Source organism: Lutra lutra, chromosome 3, assembly GCF_902655055.1.
Source record: "Lutra lutra chromosome 3, mLutLut1.2, whole genome shotgun sequence".
Taxonomy (NCBI): Eukaryota; Metazoa; Chordata; class Mammalia; order Carnivora; family Mustelidae; genus Lutra; species Lutra lutra.
Genome location: NC_062280.1, coordinates 22,470,702 through 22,489,137, shown reverse-complemented (window position 1 = coordinate 22,489,137; position 18,436 = coordinate 22,470,702). Strand labels below are relative to the sequence as shown.

The window sequence follows — 18,436 nt, the reverse complement described above, 5'->3', positions numbered from 1 at the left end:
TATGGGCAGAAACAAAAGGAATATTCTGACAGGAAAAGTAAAAGGTCTCCCACTACTAGAGGTGGTGGGAACCAAAAAAATTAGGGGATCCAATAAATATCTCAGTTTTTAATATTTCCAGTGTACTTTTTAAAAAGATTTTATTTATTTGAGGGAGAGCCAGCACAAGCGAGCACAAGCAGCGGGTAGAGGGAGAGGGAGGAGCAGGCTCCCCACTGAGTAGGAAGCCCCAAGTGGGGCTGAGCAGGGAGCCCCATGTGGACTTGGAGCCCAGAACCCTAGGATCACGACCTGAGCTGAAGGCAGATTGTTAAGCAACTGAACAAGCCAGGTGCCCCACTTCATGTATTTCTCTTACTGTGAATGATACTGTCCAACTCTGTATTTCTTTTTCTGGGTATTATCTTTTCATGATTCATGGGTTGGTTGTCTTGCTTCTTAAGTTCTATAAGCTCTTCACATATTGGGGAGAATAGCTCTTACAATAAGTATTTTTCCTCTGTCATTTGGCTATTGATGTTTTTATGGCATATCATAATGTGCAAAGATTTTTTTTTTAAAGATTTTTATTTATTTATTTAACAGAGAGAGATCACAAGCAGGCAGAGAGGCAGGCAGAGAGAGAGGAGGAAGCAGGCTCCCCGCTGAGCAGAGAGCCCGATGCAGGGCTCGATCCCAGGACCCTGAGACCATGACCCGAGCCGAAGGCAGAGGCTCAACCCACTGAGCCACCCAGGCGCCCCTGTGCATAGATATTTTTAAAATCAGATGTACTAATAGCTTCTTTTTTGTGTTCTGAGTCTTGTATCTTAGTTAGAAAGCAGTTTCCTAGTATTTTTTTTTTAAGATTTTATTTATTTATTTGACAGACAGACATCTCAAGTAGGCAGAGAGGCAGGCAGAGAGAGAGAGAGGGAAGCAGGCTCCCCGCTGAGCAGGGAGCCCAATGTGGGGCTCGAGCCCAGGATCCTGAGATCATGACCTGAGCCAAAGGCAGAGGCTTAACCCACTGAGCTACCCAGGCGCCTGCAGTTTGCTAGTATTTTAATTTTGCATGGGATCATGACCTGAGCTGAAGGCAGACACTTAACCGACTGAGCCACCCAAGTGCCCCTTACGATATGTGTATTTTAAGTTAGAATAAATGTATCCATGTTTTTCCATATGAGTACTTAAACATGAAGTGAGTTTTCGTGTTCCTTATTCACCCATGTAATTTTAATCTTTATATCCAGACTTCTGGACAAAAGTTTTAAAATTCAGTGATACAGAAAACTAGTCTAGTGTTCAAAATATATTTTGTTCTATGTTCTTAACGAAAACATATCAGACTCTTCCAAGGGATTAAGAAAGAAATGCTAAGTTGTTCTAATATACTTTGAAAGTGCTCAATATATGACTCCTAGCCCTTATTAGATATGTTGCTCTATAAATATATTGGTATCCATTTTCATGTTCTTGATGAAGACAGTTTATCTTCAGATGTACGAATGATTATTTACCCAATAAAATGTACCTCTGTGAAATCAAGTGTTCCATATATGCACTTATGAATAACAAAAACAACAACAACAACAAAAACCCCACCAAATTCTAAGCAATTATCCTAATATATTGAAAAGAACCAGGTGAACTGAAACCTATTATGGATTTAAAACCAAACTCCAAAAGGAGTTACACCTGAATTAAATATGCAAGCTATGTGTGTTGAAAACATATCAGTTTGTAATTGGATCTTCCTTGAGGCCATTCAAACATGCACGATGGACATGGCTTTTGCTCTCACAATTACTTTAAAATTAATGGGGAAGGAAACTATCTAGTGCACTATCTCTCTTTTCATAATACATTTTTTATTCTTCTCAAAGAAATGCATAGCCAAATGAAAAATAGACATTCAAATTGCCTTTTAAATTGTTTGAATTCCACTATTAAAGGAAACCTAAGGGGTGAAGTCAAAATTAATTTGTTTTTCTAGTGAACATTTTTAGAACCTAGAAAAAAAGTAGAAGATATTGTTATTTAGTATAATTGACAAAAATAGCCTCTGTGACCCCTCTCTAATCTCTGTTTGTCAATTACATTGCTTATATTAACATGTCATATCTACAAGAAACATTTTTCTAAATTTTGTTTTTCTTGCATTTTTTAATAGATGTGTATGATATGCAGTTAGTTTTTATTTTTAGAATATGGCTGGATACATATTAAATGCTAAGTAAATCTCTGTGTTTGTTGATCAAATGGATTCCATTATTGGATTTTTTTTTCAAAAAGTACACTGTGCCATGGGACGTGTGGGTAGCTCAGTCAGTTAAGCGTCTGCCTCAGCTTGGGTCATGATCTGGAGTCTAGGGATTGAGTCCTGAGTCAGGCTCCCCGATCAGCAGGGTGTCTGCTTCTCCTTCTGCCCCTCCCCATGCTCATGCACTCTCTCACTCGCTCTCTCTCAAATAAATAAATAAAATCTTAAATTAAAAAAAAGCTACACTGTCTCGTTAGAAACTCTTAGTTCATAACCAGAATATCTGTCAGTATTTATTTTCAAACCCATATAAAGACATCTAATAACTATTAAATGAAGTATTTAAATATTTCCATCACATTTTCGAAGAAAGTAGATTAGTTGTGCAAAAATACCTTCATGTTAAAAAGTACCATAACTCTGTACTGACATTGCAGATATCCTCAAGTACATTGGTTCTTTAATCACACTTAAAATTTAATTGCATAGTTTGCACTTAAAAATCACTGAAATTGGTTTAGAAGAACCTTCAAATACTTGCTTTCTCTATACTATGATTTTTAAAATTGAAATAAATTTCAGCTTATGATGTTCCAGAACATGTTTTAACATCTGTGAATTTTAAGTGATATAAATTTCAATTAAAATACCTAAAAAGTGAAGAAATTATTTTTTACAAGTGGGTTTGCATACCATTTGAAGATTTGATGAATAATTGTTCTGAATATATGAATTATTTTAAAGTAAGTAACCTCTGTAAGTGTTATCATAAATAATTTTCTGGTTCCTCTGATGAAACAGACGGAAGCAAGTAATTTCTAAGAGTTGAAGTGTCACAGAAACATTTTCTAATAATCCAAAATTTTCACAATCATGACTAGTGGCTTTAAATTTTTAATTCCTAACTCTCAAAATGATCTTATATTTAGGTTTCCAGTACCAGGTCCATCTCAGTTCAGTCTGGTTCTTAGAATGAAGACTTAGGTCATGGTCATCAGATTCTTAAAATTAGATAACATTTGCACAAGGACTTTAGAAATTTTGGAAGCTACAATATTCTAAAAGATAGTAGAAAAGATTAGTAGACTAGCCCCAGAGTTTGTAATATACTCATATGTGGGGATAGAACAACAACATAGCAAAAATTAATAGACACCACAGACGGAAGTCACAGTATGCACCCTCAGAAAGCTGTCCCTGTGTCTTCCTGTAAAGAACCGACATTATTAGACAGTACACTGACTACTGAATACCATAAGTTCTTTTGCCCTTTTCAGAATTATTTAGCAGAAAGGTCAAAAATGCTATGCTGATATTAGGCAGAGGGTATAGATATGAGGCAATGAGACAGACTTACCAGCACTCACATGGAATTTGATGGAAAAGAAATTCATCCATATGGATTAAGTGAATTATGAAGAAAATACAACTGGGTGTGGGAATGATGAGAATAGTGATGTTGAGAAGCAAAATTCTGCTCCTATTGGATACAAGTCATTTCCCATGACAGGGAGGAGCATTAAAAGAGAGCATTTGTGTCCAGAAAGAACAGGAAAATTTTTTTTTTTAATCTTGACTTGTAGACCAGGTCTTCGCCATCCACAAGGCAAATTCCTCAAGATTCTGTTATTTATTGAAGGGCTTAAAAAAATCAGTAAAGTCGAAGTTGGAAATCCAAGCTCAGATACTAGAGTACACAAGCCTAAGGTGTTTTAAAAATATTTCTGCCTTTGGCAAGTTAGGCATTCATTTCAGATTTCTCAGGATTCACTGTCAGTGCTAGGATCCCATTACCTCATTCATGGACAGCAGCTTACCCATCTTGTTTTTCAGACCCTTTGCCTGTGATTCATTCTGAGGACACTGCTGCTAGATAACATGTTTCTTGGGCAAGAATTTTGAGTTGATCTTCATTCTGCTAGAATAAAATACAAATGTCAGTCTATTATCTAAGTTCCTTCAAACCCTAGTACTAGCCTGCCTTTCCAGCTTTGCCCCTTAACTGTGTTCTGTCGTGTACTGCATGCCCCATAAAAGCTGATCTATTTCTATTCCGTACGCATGCAGACTTACCCATTTTCTTAATTTTTGAAGGTAAGGAAGCTAATTGTTTTGTATAACTGTTATGTCCCCACCCTGTGCTAGACTCTTTTGTACATATTATGTGAAATGGTTGTTATATGAGATAGGTAGGTATTATTGATCTTTAGCTATATAGAGCTGGGGACCCTGAGGTTTTGAGAGTGTAAGTAACTCGCTTCTTATCACATAGCTAGTAGAAGAGCAGACTCTGGAAACAATTCACATGAATTAGTGTCCACACCTTTCTCTTGTCAACATACCACTTGACCCATGTTATTTATTCTTTTACAACATGTTCTTTCCACATACTAATATCCATACTCAAATTTTTCTTCCCAACAAAGCTCTTGTTTTCCTGCAGTTTCTTTTGTCTTCACTGAATTATTATAAAAATCTTATATCATAAATATTTATCATAACTCTTACTCATGTTCATACCTAGTTTCACTCAATTTTAAAGACTTCTACTATAATAGTAACTACTTGAAAGTAGAAAATATGTCTTTTTAAATTTTGTACTCTCATAGAGGGTACCAAAATTGTATAGGGTAACCCTTAGACAATACTGGAGATAAGTTAATGAATGAGTAAAAGAATGGCTAGCTAATCCCTGTGAATACTCCTAAACTACATACAGTTATTAATAAAGTAATATACAGCAAAATAAGCATTCTAGGGCACTGCAGTACTGTTCGAGTTTGCTGATGATGAATGTAATGACCATGAATTGACCTTTTCTATGGTAGCCATTATAGAAATCTAAGATACTATTCCATTTCTAAAATATTGGTTAATTTTCAGTTGCTGGTTTCAAATGCCAGATCAGGATTGGATGCCTTCTTGCAGACACTTTATGAGGTACTTCTTTTCACACTGCTACTTTCTAACCCCTGCACAGTGTGTATCTAGCCACAAAGCCACACACATTCCTTTGACTCATAGCCTCCTGAAGCAAATAAGTTAACAATAGGGTCTTCTGTGATACCATATATCTTCTTTCAGGGTTCATTTTAACTCATTTTGCCCGAGTGGGTGGTAGTATCATTTATTGCTACATATTAAAAACAAAAGCATAAATAACATTAATGCAGACTTTTTCTGGTTATTGCCTCTAACTGAATGCCCTTGACATCAGGATCAGTGTAGAATATTAAAATAACATTGACATGAATATTTAATAGAAGAACTTGCATATAAATCGTGGTTTCAAATTTAATATATCTGATGATAATAATTAAGTTCATTATAAAAAGTAGAGGAGATAAGAAAGAAAAAATGATAAGACAAATGATTTCTATATATGAATTATCCTATATGAGACTAGTAAGTAAAAAATGGAAGATTTAATTAAAGTCACTACTGTATCTTGAGTAAATCATAAGGAACACAATCCAACCTGCTCCTTGATCAGAGGTATACTTGCGATTTTTATTAGGTATTAAGGGATGGTTTCCCTAATTTTATTTAGTTATTTGTTTTTACATGCCTTTAATATAATTGTCATTAATTACAGATTATTCTTGCTAATTAGGAAGACAATAGATATCTTCAAGGGAGGTACAGTATCTAGGAAAGTAGAATTGAGTATTAATTCCCCTAATTATACAAAATAGAAATTCATAAAATTCTAAGTGACTAAATAAGAGTTATTACCAAATTTACTAGATTCTGATCTATGTTAAGTCAAATTTAGTTTTTTTAAATAATTGAACATGCCTAGAAACAAGTTCTCCTATGCAGAAATGAGAGTAAAGATATGAGTTAGTCTTAGCCCCCTCCTGCAAAGGCTATTTAGATTTTGTTATTGCCGGATTAATTCCAAGTAGTTGAGAATAAGTTGTACTCACTTGATTTAAGCAAAAAAAAAAAAAAAAAGTGGTGAGTACCTATTAGAATGTCACTTCATAAAGGTTCTGCTAACGGGTTAATCTTAACCCACTGAGCCACCCAGGCGCCCTAACGGGTTAATCTTACAGTGACAATTCCTATCAGGTTATTCCTGACGGGTTAATCTTACAGTGATAATTCCTATCAGTGATATTCCTATCATTAAGATAATGAGCACAAAATCTGCTGTGTCTACCTGGTAACCTATACATTAATAGATTCTGGCAATAACATGGTACAAAGCGTCTTGGCTATGAATACAATGAGAAGCGGATTCAGATCCCAGCTTGATTACTTCCTAACTTTAGCTTGGCAAATTGTTTATCCTTCTCAAACTTGCCTCCTTATCAGTTAGATATGATAATATCTGTGGGACAAGATTGTCCTGAGGACTACACGAGTTCCTGTGGAAAATCAGCAGCACTGTGCCAGGCACAATTCAAAAAAAGTAGCGGTTATTCTTACGATTTGATGGAATTCCTTAGCATGTGACTTTATTTCTCTTTTTAACAAGTAACTTTAGAGGGACAATAATGTTTACTAACAACTGAGAACTATAGCCGAACTAAATACAGATCTTACAGATTAAATGTCTTATAGAAATTGAGTTTCATTTATAAAGAGAAAAAAATGAAATCAATAAACATTATTTGGAAGTTGATAATTCTTCCTTTACCCCTGGTGGTGGAATCCATAGGCTTGGAGGATTTATTCTAGGTCTAGTATGTTTGTGTTTTCATTCTGGATAGCATATTGCAGTGTTCTCTCCAGGAGACCCATGCTGGCTGTTGCTGAACTTGTTCTTCCATATCGGTCCTGAGCTGTTACAGACACCTCTGTGCTTCTTTTCCTGTTACTTTGCTAAGATGAATCAGTAAGCTATAAAGTGTTTCTGCCCTAACTACCAGCATCCACCAGGACCTCTTGGTTTCTATTATCTTCTTTAACCCCAATTGCCACTGTTACTTAACATTGTTACTGTTATTACTGCTATCATGGCTACTGTTTGTTACAGAAAAAAATTTATGTAGTCCTTGAAGTTCTCTTGCAATTCAATAAGCTACTTTTGGCCCTCTCCTAATTCTTCATGACTACTTTATGTTGAAGGTAGGAGAAGAGGTTTCTAGCTCTCCGTGAACTTAAGTAGAAAATAATAGCTTCTAAAGTGCTGACAGGAAAAAAAAAAAAAAAAAAAGAAAGAAAGAAAGAAAGAAAGAAAGAAAGAAAGGAAGAAAGAAAGAAAAAGAAAAAGAAAAAGAAAAAGAAAAAAGATGTTTGGGGTGTTTTTGGTTGGTTTTCCTGCCTTCCTTTCCAAATAACCCCCACCGCTCCCTGCTCCATACAGGACTAGAAAAAATTAAAGTGACCAGTTACCCTGTAGCTAAGGCTTTTTTTTTTTTTCCCCCAGACTCTTGGCTCTGCCTTTCCTACTCAACAGTCACATCCCCTATTGACAGAATTGATTTGATACTAATGTAATACTAACTGAATTTTTTAAAAGTCCAGTAGGCATTGTGATAAGTTCTTTGCCTATACCATATAATTTAGCTATTATACATGCATGTTCATTTCTAAATTAAAAAATATCTGCATCATTTAGGTTAGACTAATATTGTGCATCCAAATTAAATAAGGTTTGGTAGCAACATTAACTTTTGAAATATCTATAAAATTAAGGCAATGATATTTAATCTCACCTTTACCTCCCAATAAACTGGCTTCAGTTGCTTAAAGAATGGGATTCAGAAGGATTGGGAGTCTTTTTTCGGTCCAGACAGGAAGGAATACAGTAATTGTATTAGTTTCCTGTGGCTGCTAGAACCAGTTACCATACACTTGGTGACTGAAAACAACAGAAAGATGTTGTATTATGGAGGCCAGATTTCTGAAATCTAGGTGTTGGTAGGTCAGCATACCCTCCAGAAGTTCTAGAGAAAAACCTGTTCTCTGCCTTCTCTAGCTTCCAGTGGCCACAGCTGAGCCTTGACTTGTGGCTTCATCACCGTCATCTCCGCCTTCTCTTTATGTTGCTTTCTTTTCTGTGTATCGCTATCTAATCTCCTCCTGCCTCTCTCCTATAAGGATACTTGTAGTGGCATTAAGGCCCACCTGGATAACCTAGGATGATCTCCTCTTGTCAAAATCCCTAACTTAATGGTAACTGTACAGACCCTTTTTCCAAATAAGGTAATATTCACAGGTTCCTGGGATTAGAGTGTGAACATATTTTAGAATTCTTTTTTTTTTTTCAAAGATTTTATTTATTTATTTGACAGAGAGAGATCACAAGTAGACGGAGAGGAAGGCAGAGAGAGAGAGAGAGAGAGGGAAGCAGGCTTCTTGCTGAGCAGAGAGCCCGATGTGGGACTCGATCCCAGGACCCTGAGATCATGACCTGAGCTGAAGGCAGCGGCTTAACCCACTGAGCCACCCAGGCGTCCTATTTTAGAATTCTTTATCAATGTTTGCCATGGGCAAGGGGAGTGGGTATTGGATTAGCATGCATGCCATGTTTTCCATCAGTGACCCAAACTATCATTTTACAAATACATGTTAGGTTAGGTTATGTGTCTTGTCCAAGATTACTGCATCAGAAGAATCCCAGCAGGAGTCACATGGTATACAAAGTTGGAGTAATGGTACAGAGTTAAGCAAAGGGGTTTTAATAAAGGTATGGGCAGGTTTGAGGAACACCAACAAGGATTGTTGAACTATCTCAAGACTAATAATGGAACTTCTAGGCATGAAGGAACGAAGGGAAGTTTACCCTGATATGACAGCAACTGTGGCCTTTGAGGACTACAGGAAAGTGAAGGGTGAAGTTTACTAACCTCATTCTCTTCTCTCATCAATATTCTGCTCTTGCTTTTCATTGGCTGACCCCAAATGAAAGCCAGGAGACAAGGTATCCTGTTGTCATCTATTTGTTCAGTTTCACTGGACACATGAAAAAGTGAAGAAGGAAGGAGAATGAATATGGAGGGACCCAAAAAAAAAAAAAAAAATAGCAGGCCAGGCCCACAAATCATTGGCATCATAGCTGAGAGCAAAGTCTAAACTTCTTTATTACAGAATTTATTATAATTTTCAACATGTCAAATTTAATTCAACAATATTTGTTGAGTACACACAATGTTAAAGCTCTCTATATGGCACCACAAAAATGCCTAGGATTTTTTGCAGGTTATAACAAAAATAGACTGGAGGTAATGAAAAAAATCAGCATCCTTTTTATAGTAGTGATGCAAGTGTGAACTTAAGTAGAGGTCAGAATAAAAATGCATAGAACCATATAGATTTGAACTCCATTAGAAAAAATAATTAATAGGACTTGGTAAAATATTTTAAATGAGTAGAATGTAAAACAATGGGAAAAGAATGGCAAACAGGAATCCAAGATACAAAAGCCAAATTAGAAAATATTCTGAAATTTACAAAATTAGCAGTTAGCAGACAAGCTCTTATAGAGAAATTTACTTTGTGCCTTAATTTAGGGTACAGTAGAATATCTGTGTCAAGATGACTAGAAAGCATTTGAAATATGGGTTGGTTCCTGGGATTAAGTAGGTTGGGAAGGGGGGAATATAATAAATATGATAAAGATTCTGTTCATTTATTAAGAAAATTATATCACTTCCTTACTATGAGTTGTACACTCTATAAGAATTTGGTAATATACTAATGAATATGAGAAAGTAATATTAGTACTTTCCGAGAGATCATCAACGATGGCAGACATTTAACAAATAATAAAAATGAAAAAGGAGATACACATTTATAAAGAGATATTTGTTCCTGCTCAGAGATGACAGTTGAAATTACATGTGAGGAAAGAAAGCTTAGAGTATGAGCATAGCAAAATTTTTATGTTTGAGATATTTTGACAGATATCTTACATAGATATTTTGGATATGACTACAGTGAGTTTTGTTTTCTAGCCTATAAATAGCATTACTACTTTTAGAGCTTCAAGGTAAATCAAATTATGAAAAACCACACACCTTTACAGTGAACTCCATATATTTTTGATAACTCTGTCAAATTTCTTAAAATTGTAAAATATATAAATGCAAGAGATTACAGATGAAAGCAAAGAATATTAGGGACAAAGTCATGGTAGCATTTCCACATTGATGGTATGGAAGGAAAAAGCAAAAAGCAGGTACCAGTAATTGTAATGAAAGTTCTCAGAAAGACTGAAGATTTAAGATAGAATAAAATATTAACATCAGCCACAGAAAGGATTTTCAAAAGGTAGCATGGTCAATGACATAAAACAGTGCAGAAAGTGTGAATACAATGAGAACCGGATTCAGATCCCAGCTTGATTACTCCTGTATATTGGTTGCCTCTCCCAGTAGAGTGAAAGCTTCATGACAATAGAGATGGTATGGTAGACCCAACTTCAGTACCAGTGGCAAGCCCATGGCAGGTCCACAATACTTTTAAGTGAAGAAATGCCTAACAGAAGGGTAGGAAAACATAAGGCTGAAGGGAAAATCAGTTTACCCAGGGGTAAGGGGAAGTAGGAAACCCAGCCAGAAACCAGAAATCTACATAGAGAAGAATTACTCATGAAGTTCTTCATTGTGCAGCACCGTTAGTAGTATCTGAACCTGATGCTACTGAGTGGGTGAATGGTGGAGAATGGGGATGGAAAGCTTTCGACACCAAAAGTTAGAAGGATCCTAATCTTGAATGCTCGTGTCCACCCACAGGATGCAGAGATTAGAAAAGAGTGCTGAGCCCAGCCAGCAGCGTGGACAGACTTAAACTTTATGGCATATCAATTCAGTCTGTCTAGTTGCTGTTCACCTCCTCACACAAGTAAATTATCATTTATTCTAGATGTGAGGAAACAGATGCAGATTTCATTTATTTTATTATCTAGATACCATCTGCAGCAAAACATGTTTGTAAAACATTATTATGGACCAATAATTTTATTTCATCTTTCATCACTGCTGTCAGCGTTATCGCCTTTGTTTTCTTCATCCCCATCACCCTCGCTATCTTTAGCAGAGGCATTTGTGCCCAGCATTCACAAATCTGCTGACTGTTGCATTAAACACAGTTTTATGTCTACATTAATTGTCTATTTTTTCTTTTCCTCTATCCCCCTTTTTATCTGCCTTATCCGTGATGCAATGGGATTTTACCCATTTTTAGCTGGAGGGTATTGAAGTAATGGTCCATAGACATAATGAAACTGTGAAAGTTTGGCTGAAGTTAACATTTTTAAGAAACAGAAGAGCCCATAAGTTTTCACTGGCCATATGCTTTTTTTCTTTTTACTTTTTGTGAAACCACTAACCAGCATGAGTGAGAAAAGAAGTTTAAGTGGCAAGTATAAACATCTGAAGGCTGGGCAAAATGATACCTTAATGTGACAAATGGTATTGCTTATTTTTACTATTGTACAGAAATACCTTCCCTTCAGACACAAATAGAGACACAAACAGCACAGGCGAGAGAATAATGGCACACATGCTTCAGAGCTTTTTGTCTATGCCCTGCTTGCCCCTTGATAGTTAAAAAAAAAAGTGTCCTTATTCAAACCAGACTCATTATAAAGAAAAATGTTCTTGCTTTAGAGTTTTCAGTGTAGCACCTGTTAACATCCTTCCCCTCTGTCCAATGAGAAAACTCTTTAATTCACCTATAAGAAACAATTTTACAAAGCAAAAGGGAAAACAAAGACAGAAACTAATTTTATTTCTGAAAAAAAAAATAGATAATGCACCTGTCAACTTGTATTTATTCCAGTGGCCTTCGGTGACATTTTCTAGCGACAGCAGCGAAGATTCCAAAATTGCTTCCATAGGACCCACACAGCGATAGGTAACAGGGGACGTTATTAACTTCAACACAGAGCAATTTATTGAAATCCAACACTCCATTATTAAAATATTGGAATTTTTTTCCCTTTCCATCCCACTCATCACTCTAAATGAATCCACGTTCTCTTTTCTTTATCTCTTTCCCTATCCCCCAAAAAAGCCATCTGCTATTTCCTTTATGAAAAAAATAAAACCTACAATTAGTGTCTTGTTCATCTTTTCTTTTTCAAAAAAAGAGAACTATTATGCAAATACTCTGCAATTTGGTTTCAAATACCCTTTGTAGTGTGATGAGCAATTTTCCTTAATACAACCCCAGCTTTTTTGTCAGGACTTACTAATAGATTTTTTAAAAGAGAACTTTCATGTGACTTTTTTACACTCTTCTGATGTAAACTTTTCACAGGCATATTTAGAATGGAATTATCATTACTCCTTGAGTTGTAAAAGAAAAAAATTGTTTATGTATTTCACCCTGAAAAAGAAGCCTGAAATAACCCCTAAATCTTTCTTTTACCTTAAATTCCATCACCTTCTTTCTCAAGAAATGGTCTGTACCGAGTAATACTCTCGGGAAATCAGAGATTTATGTTTTCTTTGGCTTTTTCGGAAAGCATATTTTAAGTGATGGCAGTTTACCTTTTAATGCAAATTTGTTGTTTGATTTTAGTTGCTCCTCAGGAAATATAGTACAATTTGATGCAATTCTTCAGGTGTTTGGAGGTATCTTCTTGTTAACCAGATAAGCATCTACAGTGCGAAGTGCTAATGGAACTGAAATTTATTAAGTACAGTATCATAAGAAGAAGCAACTGCACTAAGAATCAGAAACCTTGAATCTTAAACCTGATCCTGGTACTTATCAAATATAACCTGGGCAGTAAGCCCACCCAGCTTTGGTTTTCTCCTTTCATAGCTGAGAATTACTACGTCCTTTGACTGCTTCTAGTGTTACAATGGGGATCAAACCACAACTGCAAGTTACTATGTTTGCAGTGGATTATAGATACATCTTAAGGCAATGTTCCAGAGGTCTGCAATTTTCATATTTCCTACAGTAGCTTCATCTGGAGAGCTTGCTACAAATGCAAATTCCCGATCTATTTCTAGCCCTGATTATCTGGGAGTGGGGCCAGGATAGCTACCTGTAATGATAATCCGGAGTGATTGTTATGCTCATAAAAGACTGAGAGCCACTAGAAGAGAAACAGAGTAAATGAAATCAGTATAAATTTAAACTAATTAGATAATATCTAATTGGTACTTAATTAAATTAGATATTTAATTTGGTTACATGTTTTGCTTATCTGTTGGTGTATATGTGTGCATATCAAAATTTAGTGAAGGAACCCTCTGGTTTATACTTTTAATATTAATGTTAATAATTAATTAGTAACAATACAATATTACTTGGCTAACATTACTGTCTGTACTCTCCTTATAACTACATGGATTTGCCTTATTTCAAATGTTTACTAAAATATAAAGTAAGTAAAACCAAAATGTTTTGACCTTTTAGATCCAAATGGAGCCCTATTCATAGAAATTACTCAAATTTCTGGCCTTGCTGATCATGCAGAAACTCCAACCCCTAAAGGAGTCCCCCCATATAGATTGGACACTTCCTGGGTGCCTCATATGTACCTATAAACCAATGTCCCAGTCACAGTCTTCCTGTGATATTTGCGGTGTCCTTCCTTACCAGCCTGGCCCCCATGTGGAGATTCTCTCCTCGTTGAGCCAGAAAGGCCCTCCGCCTGGCACCGTGGACTGGTACCACCACTGACTGGCAGCACCTGAGGAAACCAGTGTCCTTGCCAGAGCAGTGCTCCGTGGGCTGCCCTTGCTGTCGTGGGCTGAGCAAGGAAGCATAGACACTGCTATTTCCCCCCGTTCTATGACTCCGGCTCCCTGGGGCCACTGAGGAAGGAAGGGGGAATTTGTAGCATCTACTTGGAAGCCATCTGGAAAACAACAATTTCAACTTCTGCTCACAGAGGCTCAAAAACAGTCTTTTGGATTGGGCCGACACCTTTTTACCAGCTTTTTGTTTCTGTTTGACCTTATCTCCCTTCTTTCTCAAAGACACTTGCCCATTTTGCCCCACTCGTCCTCGCTCAAAAAAGAAAAAGGTTATACCTCACCTAAGATGCTGGCTGAATCCAGTCAATCCATATACTCCATCAGACATACCCCATAATTGTCAATAATCTTTAGAGTCACCTGAAATCAACACCACTAAAACAGTAGTGGAGATTAAGAGTTAATAATGTCCTCTCAAATAGCTCTAAGGTAATAAGAATAAAAATCAAATACTTCTATCAGGCAAATAATAAAAGACAGAAGTCCATTCCTTTTCCTACTTGTTTTCCACTGCCCAAAGTAATCACTTACAATTTCTCAGCAATTTATTTTTTTCATATAATTCTGTTTCTAAATACTATGCTTACATTGTCAACTCTTGATTTTTCCATTTTATGCATCATATACTAACTTGTCACTAGGAGCAACGGGAATGTACCTTTCACTTTCTTCCCATCACCCCCTTGCAGAATTATAGTATACCTCCCTTCCCTTCATTTTCCAGGATAGTAGTATGGTGTTTGCATATTTAAACATTCTGTATTTATGTCCTTATGCTTATGTAACTATTCCCAGTAATGCTTTATAATGAATACATGATTTTCTTTCTTGTGTATGTCTTGTACTGTACATCAAATCAATTTCTTCATTTTACTTTTGCTTAGGTTTCTGTGCATCAATCCTAATTTGACCTTCAACTTGTGCCAAATATACATGTATTTAAAATGTATTTTAAACTCATTAGGTATTCTATCTTCTCCATCTTCTTGAATTACCTTTTCCAGATCACTATGTCTCACTCCATTCTGGTCCGACTGCTGTCTTGGTCTCTTATACAGTTTTTATTTTGGAATATCCCTTCACTGTCATTTTCTGTTTCTTCAATTAAATGTACTCTTTTAATGGCTCCCTCTTATATAATGAACACATCTAACAGAGAAAGGAAGTACGTGAGATAAGTTTGTAGTTTTTTAAAGGTTTATTTATTTGGGGGAGGGGGAGAGCATATATGGGGGGAGAGAAGAGAGAGAGAATCTCAAGCAGACTCCCTGCTGAGCCCAGAGCCCAACACCAGGCTTGATCTCATGACCCTGTCATCATGACCTGAGCTGAAACCAGTCGTCCAACACTCAACTGAATGAGCCACCCAGACTCAGCCCCCTGAGATAAGTTTAATAACAGACATACCTGAACATATCTGTATATCCACCCACTTAATTGAAATTTTGCTGGATTTGGAATTTGAGGTTTAAACAGTGTTAAGCTTCAGAATTTTGAAGTCACAGCTCCATTTAGGAGAAGAAACTGGAAGGTGGCCCCAATTTTCTCCACATATAAATTCACATAATCCTGCTATTTTCATCAGAGTACTTCTCTTACCATTTTGCCTACTATCTGTAGTCCACAATCCTTTTGATAGAGGGATGGAGGTCTGTACTCTTAGGTGCCTCCTAAATACACTTTGAAATGATCCTGCTGATGTCAGTTTCTCCCTCCTGCTCCATTTGGAGAGATTTGTGGTGCTAACACTAATTGTGCCTTTGGTGGTGTACACATGTGGTCCGAATTGGATTTCTTCTCCGTTTCCCTCCCTGCTGCATTAGGGTTGAGGTGTCTTACGTATGCTGATTGGTTACGACTAGTAAGCCACATCCTGCTCCTGTTATTCTATCTTCATTGCCTCCTCTCTATGACTGTTGGTGTCTACCTCTTTATTGATTCCTTTATTGCTAGTATAGTGGAATTGAGAGGAAATGGAAGTAAATTTGTATATTCAATCTGCCATGACATCTTAACCAAAGGTCAATATAGCTTTCTGTCCTCAATTTTTTTTTTGTTTTGAAAAATTTTAAAGTTAAAGAAAATATTCAAGAATGCTACAATAAATAATAATCCTCATGGCTTCAGTGTAAACTGATTAATAATAAATTCCCATATATGTGCCACCCCCTATGTGTGTGTGTGTGTGTGTGTGTGTGTGTGTGTGAGGTCCTATCTGTTTCAAATTGTAGTAAAGATACTTAAAATAGGGCGCCTGGGTGGCTCAGTGGGTTAAGCCGCTGCCTTCGGCTCAGGTCATGATCTCAGCGTCCTGGGATCGAGGCCCGCATCGGGCTCTCTGCTCAGCAGGGAGCCTGCTTCCCTCTCTCTCTCTCTCTGCCTGCCTCTCTGTCTACTTGTGATCTCTCTCTGTCAAATAAATAAATAAAATCTTTAAAAAAAAAAGATACTTAAAATACCTTTTAACTAGAGGCTAACTTTAGGATGCACTACTTAACTATCGTTATGTCCAATTTTATCTTCATTAAACCAAAGTGACATGATTATGATAAAGAAATTAGAGCTGTTTTCTCACTTTATGAAATAATAAAGTTGGAGTAGACAATTTTTTATAGTCTCACTTAGCTTTCAAATTTTATGATTCTATGAATAATACATCACTTATAATTTTAGAAATGAAATAAATTTGAATAAAGATAAAGTTAGGGAATAAAATGTCTTATTAAAAGGCTTATTTTTCTGCATATATCCACAATGGCATATTGCTTATAATTGTTTAAGTTTTGATATTTATAATTTATAAATTACACCTGTGTATGCTCTCTAAATCCATACTAATAATGGATGATTTAACTTTGGGTCACCTTTTACAATGTTCAAACAACTGCATTTGTATAGATTATTGTATTCTAGAACTAAAGACCAAAAATTAAAAATCCACAGTATAAGCTAGGATTCAGTATCAACTAATTTAGCAGTAAATAAAATAAAATATTATGCATATTGCAAAAGAGAAAACACTAATATTAATATTATATGCATTTAATTCTATAACATTTTTCATTTTAACAAAAGTGTAGTCTTTATTTTTCACTTAATTTTACTTGAGTTAAATCACTTTAAGAATATAATAGCTGCATTAATGTCTTTTCATTTTTAATTGATTCCATCGAATGAGTACATTTTCAAAATTATGATCAGGACCATTAATATAGAGCTACAAGGAAATTTGAGGTTGAAATGATGGTGTTATTTATTAATTTTTTTTTTTTTATAGGAAGCTTTGATCATGGCAAGTATGGACCATCCACACTTAGTCCGGTTATTGGGTGTGTGTCTGAGCCCAACCATTCAGCTGGTTACACAGCTTATGCCCCATGGCTGCCTGTTGGACTATGTCCATGAACACAAGGATAACATTGGATCCCAGCTGCTGCTTAACTGGTGTGTCCAGATAGCTAAGGTAAGTGTCCAACACTTCCCATGGAGATAACTCTCCTAGCTTGCTTTCTCCTATTCTAGGGTAGTATGGATATTGAAAATATGTTTAGTCTTTCAATAGATTTAAGTAAAATAAATTGCTTTTGCTATATTGGAAGGTATACGGAAGTCTTTGCATTCAAAGCACAGATCAAGCACATATCTTTGGATTACTTTACTGCCAACTGTGGTATATGGACCAGATGCAAAAACAAATAGCTTACTGGTCAGGAGAAAAAAAAAAGTTATACCAAATTTGTTTGGTTTTTGTTTTCTTTTTAAATATAATTTAAATAACAAAATCCAAGAAAACAAAGATTGAATGTCTGAAATGTTCCATTTTTAGATGATTTTATTAAGATAGTGGCTACATTCAGTTCTCTGTATTACAAATCAACAAGTTTTAAATATTTTCCTAGACATTTTGATAATTCTCAATTAGTCTAATGGTTGGGGGTTTGGGATCTTGCAAGGCATGGCATGTAACGTACATAACGGAGTGCCACGGATCTCAGCACCTGGGGTGATGGGGATGGGCATCTGTGATGAGCTGGAGAACACCTACTACTGCCCTCTGTAGGACTGCATTTTTTTCCCACCAAAGTTATGCGGTCTTCCAATTTTTCAGAGGGGCCAGAATTCTGGATTTTTTTTTTTTTAATGTGACTTCTCCAAATTTAAATCTTGGCTCAAACTTTTGAATTGTTCTGGAAGCCAAACAAAGCATTTATGTCCTGCAGTCCACCAGTGTGAAACTTCTGTTGTATACTTTTTATATCCAAATAACCCATTTATTTGTTTATCTCATATTTATTGATTATCTATACCAAGAGTATTTCTTGAAAATTTTCTCCTAGATAAATAGATCTGAGATGAGTTTTAATTCTGTGTTTCAACTCTTATTTATATCAAAATTTGACATAATTTCAAAAACTGATTTATATATCTAAACCTCAGTGAATTGTAAGGTGAGCTAAACAGGCAATAGAAATTTTCAAATCATCCTAACACTATAGATGAAAACAAAAGCAAGGTTCAA

At 35.9% G+C, this 18,436-nt stretch overlaps 1 protein-coding gene across 4 annotated transcripts in view; it reads left to right on the top strand.

The window, feature by feature from the left end:
• The window catches only part of ERBB4 (erb-b2 receptor tyrosine kinase 4), a 1,157,221-nt gene that overhangs the window by 980,212 nt on the left and 158,573 nt on the right, over window positions 1–18,436 (top strand). For all 4 annotated transcript variants that reach the window (XM_047722028.1, XM_047722026.1, XM_047722029.1 and 1 more), the window contains exon 20: window positions 17,195–17,380. In XM_047722028.1, coding sequence (XP_047577984.1) covers window positions 17,195–17,380 — 186 coding nt within the window. The remainder of the gene's footprint in view (window positions 1–17,194; window positions 17,381–18,436) is intronic.